The 12,002-nt window shown below is 38.1% G+C and overlaps 1 protein-coding gene across 4 annotated transcripts in view; it reads left to right on the top strand.

The window, feature by feature from the left end:
- INTS12 (integrator complex subunit 12) overlaps window positions 1–12,002 on the top strand; it is a 20,798-nt gene extending 8,796 nt beyond the window's left edge. For 3 of the 4 annotated variants that reach the window (XM_014940784.1, XM_014940799.1, XM_014940791.1), the window contains exons 3-7: window positions 2,904–3,056; window positions 3,703–3,890; window positions 6,757–6,916; window positions 8,274–8,426; window positions 11,106–12,002. In XM_014940784.1, the coding sequence (XP_014796270.1) occupies window positions 2,904–3,056; window positions 3,703–3,890; window positions 6,757–6,916; window positions 8,274–8,426; window positions 11,106–11,687 (1,236 nt within the window). In that variant the 3' untranslated portion in view covers window positions 11,688–12,002. Of the gene's footprint in view, window positions 1–509; window positions 680–2,903; window positions 3,057–3,702; window positions 3,891–6,756; window positions 6,917–8,273; window positions 8,427–11,105 lie in introns of those variants that run through there. The other variant, XM_014940776.1, reaches the window with a different exon arrangement.

The raw sequence follows: 12,002 nt of genomic DNA, 5'->3' as shown, positions 1-12,002 counted from the left end.
TATATCTCTTATTGCATATTACAATGATATTATTTTCAAAGTTTCAAAAGTTAATTTTTCTACGAGTAGGAGGTTTTTCTTTCTTATTCTTAAATGGGCAATGAAATAGAAATCACTGTCTATGCAAATAATGTTAAGGAGAAGAGTAGTAATTGCTTTTCCTGAAGTTTATACTTACTTTGCATGTTTTTCAGTATTCTGTGTATATGGAGTAACAAGAATATGGAATATTTTTTCCATTTATGCAAGTATGATGAGTTTAGTTTCTGAACATCAAATGTTCAAAATAACAAATTTGACATCATTTCAGCAGAAAAGCCAAAGTCTGAAGTTCACAATCGGTCATCTTCTAATGACAATAATTAATTCACATCATTCTTGCTGTGTTTTAATATAATTTCATTTAAAAAAAAAAAAAAATTCTTCTGTGGGTTAGTGAGCCACATGTTGTTTGAGAGATGCTCCATATGTATGAAGTTGTGATTGTTCTTTTTTTTTTTTTTCTTCCTCCGAAGACACCATTATGGCTGCTACAGTGAACTTGGAGCTTGATCCCATTTTTTTGAAGGCCCTGGGCTTCTTGCATTCAAAGAGTAAGGACTCTGCTGAGAAGCTGAAAGCACTTCTTGATGAGTCTTTGGCCAGAGGGACTGACTCAAGCTATCGTCCATCTCAAAAGGTATTGGTATTAGAAAACATGGGTCATTTTTGTATGCCTTTCTAAAGCTTGTGCTATTCCTAATTCATCTTTTATAGCTGAAAAGCTAAAAGAATCAGAAATTGAGGAAAAAGAATAAGTAATTTGTGAGTGTTCATATTTATGCAAGATAATCCTTTTGATTAATTAAAGTTAATGAAAAAAAATTGCATCTTTTATAGCTGAAAAGCTAAAAGATAATCAGAAATTGAGGAAAAAGAATAAGTAATTTTGGAGTGTTCGTATTCATTGTTCTTCTTTTATGCAGCGTAATATGTTTGATTAATTAAAGCTAATGAAAAAAAAAATCACTTTATCTTGTTGATGTACCAAGACCTGTAAAAGAAATGTTCAGTACTATATTGCAAGTGTCATGACTTTGTAATAGTTCTTTTTGTATTGGTTTTGGCATTTTTGTTAGTAAGCATTCATACGTGATATTTAAGATAAATCCAAAATTATAGATTTACCCAGTTACAATCAGAGCTGAAAGGTTTTTAAAATGCATGTTATTTTTGTCACAGATAAATATGAAACGAAACTAGCTATTTACTCACAAATCTGGATCTCTTTTCTTGAAATTCTGTTGATGAAGTCATATGAGAATGAAAATTACCATAATGGTTCAAAGCAGAAATGATTTGTGGGCTGAAACTATCACCATCCAATGGACAAACATTATTTTTCATCTACTGAAGATCGCTAAACACCTGCTAGAGAGGATATATGAATCTGAGATTAGTGTATGGAAATAACCAAGTGGGGACATCTTCATATTGCCATATGGATAATGAGGTAGTTCTCCCCTAGGATGCTTAGAAGTCAGCCTGGTGTGTTCTGATGATGGTCCATATGCTGATATAGTACTAATGTTTCATTTTTACATGGACGTGGTTCTGAATAACTAAAAGGCACCATTTGCTGCTGCCTTATACATGATGCTTGTAGTGTGCTTTCTATTCAAATTATTAACTCCAAAACCTGCAGTTCCCTCTAACACAGGTCTCAAACCCCTCAGGAGCCCTCTGTGTCAGAGCTCAAAGAAGCATTGGTTTGTAGTTTGAAGAGGAAGCAGAGAGCTTAAATACAATGATAGTACAAAGGGGCCTGGGAGGCCAATTCTAGTAACAGCTCTGCTGGTAGTCACCTGCCCTCAGGTGAGACTGAGGCTCAGGCCAGAGGAAAAAAATCTTTTGTTCCCCTCTTTTTAGTGTGTCTCCAAGTATCAGCTGGACTGCAAAGCTCAAAATGGAAAAAGTACAATTCCTTTACTTGCATTCTAAATCTTTTGTTCCCCTCTTTTTAGTGTGTCTCCAAGTATCAGCTGGACTGCAAAGCTCAAAATGGAAAAGTACAAGAATTCCTTTACTTGCATTCGCAGGCTGCAGGATTAATTTGTGGTTGATCATGAAATCCAAGAACAGAGTAAGGAGCACAGGATTACTGTAGTCAGGCAGATGAGGAAATCCATTTCTGACTCTGGATGAACAGGAATTTGACAGACTTGGGGAGGGATGAAGCTCAGGGCTCAGTATCTGTCCCAGTAAACAGCAGAGAATTACTCTTTTCTTACCAAGCTTGGTGGGGTGGAAGAGGGTGGGGGCAGTACCTTGATCATGCACATTGCTGTGATTAATCACTCATTTTCAGACTTGCTTGCTTATTATCCATTGCTGACACCAGGGCATCATTAATAAGAACTATTGATTTCTGTTGACATCTAAATTTATTAATCTGGTAGGTCAATATGGACTGAGATTAGGCGGAGGCCAATGTTTTCCTCAATGAGGGAATGAAGTATTGATGTCTGGTGACATCAGATGTCGACTTATGTTTTCAGCTTCTATTGAATTTTGTCCTCAGAACTATCTGAAAATTTGTGTTTGTTATCTCTTTGAATCTCTTTGAAAGCAGAAAAGTTTTCCTTTTTAATTAGCGTTCCAAAGAGGATGTGTCTTTGGAAAAAGAGCACCCTTTCCTCTGGAAGGTCAGTGATAAGTGGAGGTTTTAATAATTGGCTTCAGCTTAAACACACTAGTTTGTCAATGAAAATACTTAAGAAATATTTTTTAAAAGTGCCTATATAGGTGATCAATGCTGTATGACATGTTGGTTTCCTAACCTGTTACCTAACTAATTGCAAACTAGGAAGTAACTGAAGTGTAGGGTTACAGGGTTTGCCTTCAATTTTTGTTTCTCCTTTTAGGAAGTAGAACAACCAAAAGTATCTGTTACCAAACCTATTTCCAGTAAGCAAGAGCCTAAAGCTTCTTCTAGTTTGCCTTCTGGCAACAATAATGGCAAGCCTACTGCATCAGAAAAGGTGAAAAAAGAAACAGAAAAGAGATCTGCTGATAAAGTAAGTTATATTTGTTCTCTGATGAAATAACTTGGCTAATAGACTTGACTCCTTTTATTGTGTGTAAGTTAACTCATCTAGATCTGCTGATAAAGTAAGTTATATTTGTTCTTTGATGAAATAACTTGGCTAATAGACTTGAAGATGTTTTAGACAAAGCTCTCCTTTTATCATGTGTAAGTTAACTCATCTAATTGGGCATAGCCTGTGAGCTGCATTATCCAATCATGTTGCCATTTAGGCAATAAACAAAAGGTTTGTTATAACTGATCTGTGCATGTTTTCTTTGCTCATTGCAGAGGGATTGAACTAGATGACCTTTAAAGGTGCCTTGCAACCCAAACCGTTCTATGATTCTATGTTTTAAGTATGTTTATAATAAGAGGTTACTAAAATGTAGCAAGTTGAAATATGGGGTTCCCAAACCTTTTTCCAAGGTTTTGAGGTGAAGTACCACAAGTGGAATTGAGCTTCTAATTCATAAATATTTTTGAAGAAAATATGTGTCTAAGGAAAATAAGTTGTGTGTATGCTATGTAAAGTAGATCATCTTATACGGCTAACCTAATTGTCCTGGTCATTTTCTCATTTGAATAAGATGCATTAGCTTTTGCCTTTTCCCATTCTGTGTGTGTGTGTGTAACAGATAAAAGGGGATACTGTTGAAGGAGCTGATGCACCAAAGAAGCCCAGGCTAGAGAAGCAAGAAGCACGTTCCTCTCCTATTACAGTTCAGACAAGCAAGGATTTGTCCATGCCTGATTTATCTAGCTTTGAGGAAACCAGTGCTGATGACTTTGCTATGGAAATGGGATTAGCCTGTGTTGTTTGCAGGTGAGTCAACATTGCTTCATTGCAATTGTGTAGTTACTTTTCGTTCTTTCTGTGTACTATTGAGTTACTGCTTCCTGTAGTTTTTATTCTGGAAATCACTTTAGCACATATCCAAAATAAAGAATAAATTTAATGATATTTCATGAATAAGAATAAGTTCTTGAAAATTGAACCTTTAATGAGACAACCAACATTTCTTCAGGAAGGGTCAGGTGAAAAATGAGACTAGATAGTGTGCAAAACCTTTCTCCAAAAGCCTGGAGAAGAGAAGGCTCCGGGGAGACCTTCTAGCGGCTTTCCAGTACTTAGAGGGTGCCTACAAGAAAGCTGGAGAGGGATTTTTTACAAGGGCATGCAGTGATAGGACTAGGGGTAACACTTTTAAACTGGAAGAGGGTAGATTCCAGGATAGATTAGATATGAGGAAGAAAATTTTCACTCTGTTGGTGAGACACTGGAACAGGTTGCCCAGGGAAGTTGGAGACACCTCATCCCTGGAATTGTTGAAGGCCAGGTTGAATGAGGCTTTGAGCATCCTGATCTAATGGCAGGTGCCCCTGTCCATGGCAGAGGGAGTTTGGAACTAGGTGATCTTTAAGGTCCATTCCAACCTAAACCATTCTATGATTCTGTAACTGAAATAGCTGTCATTAAGCTGATGTCAGAGTGAGAGCGAAGCACAGTGAGGAAATAGACAACCCATGAGAGAGGGGATGGCAACAGTCACCCAATGCTCAGGATTTGTTTTCATTTTACATGAAACCTGCTGGAACTGATGCTGTGTAGTTCTCCAGCTCAAGCTGGACAAGGTGTTTTTCAGAGTACTCAGGCTTCTGACTTTCTGAATCCAACACAATATTCCACCATTTACTGCGCAGCTTTCAATATGTGGGCCCTTTTGGGGGTTGGCCATCTTGAGCTGAAATAACAACATATGAAATATAAAAGCACTGCCTACTTTTTAAAATAATCCAAGTATGAATAGCTTTTAGAAAGTGACATCTCTTGATAACTTAATTAGTCAATCAATTATGAATGAAAACATCATGTCCAATTGCAGAGTAGGTGGGGCTCATAGCCAAAGGGTTTATGTTGATATTGCTTAAGAAAACAAGTTAACAAGAATCCAGCATGGGTTCAAAATGCAAAAGAGTGCATTTGAATATTAACTATTGCTTTTTTATAGATGTAAAAACTAGAGACATTAAGTTCCTTCAAGGTTTGCCAAGAGTCAAATGTATTTTCATAGTGATTAGGAGTATTGAACATTGATGCCTGTGGTGTTTTTCTTCTTGTTCTTTTGTATCAAGTTAGGCATAGGGAGAGGGGGGGTATTAAAGTAACTTCACCCTCTCCAATACCTGCAGATCTTAGAAAAAACAAAACTCACCAGTTATATGGCTTCTCGGTTATATGAAGAAGAAATTCTACATGCAGTATGCAGGTGATAGTAAGCTCTGTCTCTCAAAAGAAACCCAAAAATATGTCTTTTAAAAAACCCTGTTTTTGAAAGGACAGCCTTCTTTTTTATGAGTACTTTTTTGTTTGTTTGTTTTCTGAAGGTAAAAAATCATTGTTTGTTTCTTGCTTATTGTATCATTTTAAAGTAACTCTGGTTTAACTTGTTTCGGGGCATGAAGAGTTCATGTTTTTTTAATCAGTCTGGGAATGTTCTTTGTAATTTTAAAATAGGGTAACTCTCCTCCCTTGAGACATGAGGTTAAAACATCACTGCTTTGTACTGACCCAGTTTATTTAGGACTAACAATCAAAACGGGTTTTGAAATATCCTGCACCTAAAATAACGGGCCCTGGAATTTCAGAAAGATTTCCCACTCTGTTCTTAAATAGCCCATTTAAAAGAGAAATATTTCTTAGGATATGTTCTAGTATCCATATGGACAATACCTTCAGACTTCATTTTCCTGTTATATAAAGAAATAAGGTATTACCTTTCCCCACCTATCTACAAATAGAGTTTCCATGGTTACCTGGGTACCTGCTCCTTGGGGATATGAGCAAAAGCAGCTTAGCAATTAAATAGCCTGATTTGTCATCTGAAAGAAGAAATCATTAGGAAAATGGTATTTGGCTAATTCACAGACATACTCCCAGTCATGTGTATATCACTAATTTGTCATTTATATAGCGTGATTATTTCACCAGAGGCCCACGTAAAATTAAGTCCTCATCACCAGCTTACATGTTTGCTTCCAGGCAGGACTGCACAGTTAATCCTTTCTATTCCATCTTTCCATGATTCTGGTATTATCTCAAATTCCAAGTGTCTGTTTGTTTAGTAGGGACCAAAAGGATGGCTAATAAAACATCGTTAAATAGTATACAGCTTGGATGATTTAAATCCTGTAGCAGAAAGCACTCTTATAGGCTTGTCACTGAGAAACTATCTGTTCTGGAACTGTATTGCTCTACAGTTTACAGCAAAATTAGCCAAATGTGGACTAGGCCTTCATATGCTAATATAATGAGGAAGTCATAATTGGTATACAGTGAGGCATCCATAAATGTTGAGGTGAAGCAAAGCAGGTGATGCATTTCTAATATAAAAATCAAACAAGGAAATCAAAAGTGTCATATACACATATTTAATAGTTCTAGAATTTCTAGATAAACTTTAGCCTTTCTTGAAAGAAATTACCTTTAAAAAATGCAAAATTTCTGTAATATTTTGTAGGAAGAACTCCTACAGGAAGAAAAGGAATACATTTCATTTGCCCCAGGTAGAAAATACACGTGAAAGCAAAAATATTTTTAGTTTTTATCTTAAGCCTTGCAAAATTTCCAAGAATTGATAATCCTTTAAGTGCTTTCTCTCATAATCTGTTCTCAACTATTTGCTCTGCAGGCAAATGACAGTTACTTCTGGGAATCAGCTAGTGGAGTGTCAGGAGTGCCATAATCTGTACCACCAGGATTGCCATAAACCTCAGGTGACAGACAAGGAAGTGAATGATCCTCGACTTGTGTGGTATTGTGCCCGCTGTACCAGGCAGATGAAGAGAATGGTAGGAGTCAGTTTTTTGTCTTGTATGAGCACTATTTAAATGCACCAGGCTATTTCTAATGCATGAGAGTATTTTATGGGTTATAGAAGTCTTTGGAAGCATGTTGGAGAACCACTTTTCTCAGCACTGCTTCCCTTGCTGCAGCTGTGTTTTTTTTAATGTAGCATCTCAAGGAGTACCTAACGTAATGTAATGTGCTTCTTAAACAAAGCTTTTTAAAAAGCAGAAGTTTAGTCAATAAGAATGAAAAAGGATTATTTCCTATGTGGTAAGCAGCAGTTGAAAACTTCTGTTATTTCAGGTGATACTCAGTTTTTAGTACAAGCCTACCAAATTGCCCTACAGTTTTAGTTTTCTTCTCAGCTTATGACATGAATGGATGTTTTTCTGTAAGACAAGACTGCAAATTTTGGTCCAGATCTTAAGTGTTGAATGTTCTCAGGCTCAACAATAAGCTGAGGTTAGCACATTCCAGGAAACAAAATCCCTGTATTTTGATTGATCTGCATGTTAATTTCTTGACTTAGCTGACTAATTATTCCTGATCTCACAGGAATTCCACTTATCTCATTATGAGAAGCAAACATCAGAGTAAGAAAGCATCTTTGGGTGCATGAAACATTAACCATTAGTTCACATGACTTTATTTCTGATGTTTTAAAATCAAACCCTTTTATACAGCAGAAGATGTGTTCTGTTTTGGAACTGTTCTGTGATAACTTAATAAATTTTTATCTGTTGAAACAGCTCCACCAAGACATAAGAGAAGGTGGCAATGTAAGATCCAGGTCTAGGAGTTGTCATCTCTGACTGAAATACATTATTATTATTATGATGATTTAGCAGGCTTTTGAACTCAGAGGGGTGTTTGCCTGAAGTCTGTTTTTGCACAGGATAGCAATTGCACTCGTTCAATATTTGCCTTCAATATGCCTTTTCCTTTTTTTGTTTCAGCATAAATTCTAGCATTTTACCTGCCACTTTTTAGCAGACTCTTGCAGCCTGCATCCCAGTACTGCTGGATTGTGTCCCTGTCTTCCTCAAGTTCACCTGTCTTTGCCTTTTTTTCTGTGAAGGTCCAGGGCTTTCCTGTTCCCTAAGTGTCAACACTTTCACTCTTTCCAAGCTGAGACAAAGTCCTACTGAGTGTGCTTTTTGGCTGGACTCTGTCTCCCGTACCATGCTCAGCACTACCTCCACATCTCCTATTAAATTATTTCTCAGGCACCATTCAGTTTCAAATTGTAAAGGCTGGATTGCAGTCTGATAATATTCATGCATTTTGTTAACAGTCAAAACAATCAATGTTATGGGGCCCATAACTAATTTGGGTTTTTTTTTCCTACCACTTATACAGGCTCAGAAGACACAAAAGCCACCTCAAAAACCAGCTCCTGCAGTGGTTTCAGTTGCACCAGCTGTGAAGGACCCATTGGTCAAGAAGCCAGAAATTAAGTTAAAACCTGAGACCCCACCAACTTTTCTAGCGTTCAAGAGAACAGAAGTCAAGGTAATGTAGTTGAGATTTTCCAGACAAAGAGTTTACATTTTACTGCACAGATCATCATTTTTTTCAATCAGACCAATCTTTTCTCACAAGAATCGTGCATGCAAATAGTCTGCTATACTGTGTGTACTGAGTAATGGCATAATGGTTTTGCACTGAAAGAGTGGGGAGAAAGCCTTCAATTCAACTAAGTCCCTAAAGCATCCAGCTCTTGACTTTTTTTTTTTTATATTACAAGGGAGGAAACAGAATTTGCTTTATGGATTTTTTTTTTAAATGATATTTTATACAAGTAGAAATTGTTGTAAATGTGTGCTAGCAGCATTTTTTTTTTTTTATATTAAAGGGAGAAAACAGAATTTTCTTTATGGATTTTTTTTATATTATATTTTATACAAGTAGAAATTGTTGTAAGCAGCCCAGTAGTTGTAGCAGCCCAGAAAGCAAACTGTATCCTGGGCTGCATCAAAAGAAGTGTCCAGCAGGCTGAGGGAGGTGATTCTGCCCTTCTACTCCGCTCTCATGAGACTCCAGCTGTATGCCCCTCTACTCCACTCTCATGAGACTCCAGCTGTAGTACTGTGTCAGCTCTGGGGCCCCCAGGTGTACTGAGTAATGGCATAATGGTTTTGCATTAACACTGAAAGAGTGGGGAGAAAACCTTCAATTCAACTAAGTCCCTAAAGCATCCAGCTCTTGACTTTTTTTTTTTTATATTACAAGGGAGGAAACAGAATTTGCTTTATGGATTTTTTTTTTAAATGATATTTTATACAAGTAGAAATTGTTGTAAATGTGTGCTAGCAGCCCAGAAAGCAAACTGTGTCCTGGGCTGCATCAAAAGAAATGTCTGTCAGGCTGAGGGAGGTGATTCTGCCCCTCTACTCCACTCTCATGAGACTCCAGCTGTAGTACTGTGTCAGCTCTGGGGCCCCCAGCATAAGAAATACATGAACCTGCTTGAGCGTGTCCAGAGGAGGGTCACAAAGATGATCCAAGGGCTGGAGCAACTCTCCTATGAAGACAGGCTGAGAGAGTTGGGGTTTTTAGAGAAGAGAAGGCTCCAGGGAGACCTTATAGCATCCTTTCAGTACCTAAAGCATCTACTGGAGAGATGAGGAGGGACTCTCTATCGGAGACTGTAGTGATAAGGCATGGGGTAATGGTCTTACATTGAAAGAGGGTAGATTTAGATTAGATATTTGGAAGAAATTCTTTACTGTGAGAGTGGTGAGACACTGGAACAGGTTGCCCAGGGAAGTCGGAGATGCCTCATCCCTGTAATTGTTGAAGGCCAGGTTGAATGAGGCTTTGAGCATCCTGATCTAATGGCAGGTGTCCCTGTCCGTGGCAGGGAGGTTTGGAACTAGGTGAACCCAAATCATTCTATGATTCCATGGAGTGTATAAAAGATACAATTTGCTCTTTGTGGTAAAGTAACATGCATATTTTGATAGTTAGAAGGCTTCTCTTGATTATCATAGGGAAACTCTAGCTGACTTTGTGAGACCTAATTTAGGAAGTGGCTGCTTTTTGTATATTTTGCTTCGTGTTTCTGTTTCTCCAAGTTATTTAATAAATATTGTCACAAGTCGGTCAAAGGTGCTAAACCAGAAGCAGCATTAGTAGTTTAACAAAGCATGACCCTTTCCTAGGAAAACACACCTTTAACTCAGAATCAAAGCTGTTATCCATGTGTTCAAAGTTATGTTTGCCATTTCTCTGCCTGGATGCAAACCATTGGGAATAATATGATGGTTATTGCTCAAGCATTTATACCCGTGAATAACTGTATTCACCTCAGCAGTTATTTTATGTGCCTCAACAGGTTCTAAGAGTGAGGTCTGATTTCATCAGTCATCCTTACTGTTTAGAAACCGTCTAGATGTATTATAGAAGGACTATTACTTGAACAGGAGGGTTTAATTTGCATTTGACTCTGCTGTTTGGTATAACTCTGGTTTAATAATTCAATGTGTGTATTGTCCTCATCTGAAAACTGGGGGATTATAGGGTTTGAGGTATGGGAACTGCAGTTAATGTGTATAGCGCTTTGCAGACAAGAAAAACTGTTTGCAGGAAGTTTGGTTTTTGCAGTACCTGCATGGGAAGACTGCAAGAAAAAAGTTAAATGACTTTTTTTTTTTAAATTTTATGTATGGTACAGGCTGCTAAGAACCAAGAGGAGAGAAGGAAGGGAAAAGTTTAGACACTGCTAGTTTGACCAGAGGACAGTAATAAATGCAATACTTAATTGCTCACTGTCTGATTTTTGCCTGAGCAACTGTCATCTTGTTAAAAAGTGACAGTGGGTAACAACAGTAAGCAATAAAAGCTGGTGGCTTGCTTTCCTTTTTTATACTTCACAAATTTGGGCTTTTTGTAGCACTTCAGTTAAACCATCTTTTGGGGGATCACAATGCCATATGGTAGCCTGCTAGCTGTATAGAAGAAAGGGAAGAAAAGGTAATATTGGTTTTATGTGGCTGGGAAATTAAAAGTTGGCTGCACCTGGCATCCTTTCCTTTTCTTGTTAATACTTTTCATCACTGGTCACTACAGTTAAATACTGTCCACCGGGTGTTCCTTGGAAAAGAACTGAAACAGAGGCTCGACCTGTTCCTGCTGTGATGTGTTACACAAATAGATGCTACTATAATAAGAATGCTTTATTTATTTTAGACTTCAGCAGCAACTTCGGGGAACTCAGCCAGTACAAGTGTTTCCTCTTCAGCAACCAGTGGCCTTACAGGATGGGCTGCTTTTGCAGCCAAAACCTCCTCTGCCAACCCATCAACTGCCAAACTGGGATCAACAGCACAGAGTACCAGCGGGAAACCTGCAGCTTCTTCAAATAACCAAAAACCTGTGGGTTTGTCAGGGTTGGCAACTTCCAAAACAGGACTAGGGTCGAAAATAGCTTCTGCCAACAACAGCACAAGCCCTGTTCAGCTGAAACCTCCTCCACCTCTGACACTGGGGAAAACCACTCTGAGCCGTTCGGTGAGCAGTGATAATGTCAGCAAAGTAGGTCTTCCTAGTCCCAGCAGCGCTGCACCCAGCACCAGCAGTCAGGTAAGCAGCGGGAACGGCAACAGTGGGACTGCAGGTAACAGTGGGGGCAGCACAAGCAAAACCACAACAGATACTGGTAACCAGTCAACCTCCCTAAAAGGCCCGACCTCTCAGGAATCCCAGCTCAATGCTATGAAAAGGTTACAAATGGTCAAGAAGAAGGCTGCTCAAAAGAAACTCAAGAAGTAGTGTGGCTGCTTGCTGATTTTTTTGTTGGTTGTGTTCTGTGAAACAGCTGCATTGGTGTTTTTCTTAAAGAAAATCCCCTGGTTACTGGACTGAAACAGTTAAATCAGGGAAGCCCAAAACCTACGTTATACGGGAGGTCAAACTATGTGCTCCTGTTTTTTAGCTCAAAGCACTGAAACTTGAAATTGTAAAAGTTGGGTATTTTGGAGTATTGAAAAAAAAATCAAACGGATTTATGTGGACACTGAATAAATTGAACTTATTGAAGCTGTCATTCTTAAATGTTATTAATAAAAGTATTATTAATCTGGGAAA

Source organism: Calidris pugnax, unplaced genomic scaffold, assembly GCF_001431845.1.
Source record: "Calidris pugnax isolate Ruff unplaced genomic scaffold, ASM143184v1 scaffold34, whole genome shotgun sequence".
Classification (NCBI taxonomy): domain Eukaryota; kingdom Metazoa; phylum Chordata; class Aves; order Charadriiformes; family Scolopacidae; genus Calidris; species Calidris pugnax.
Note: the sequence above shows the minus strand (reverse complement) of the source record. Positions and strands in the feature narration are given on the sequence as shown.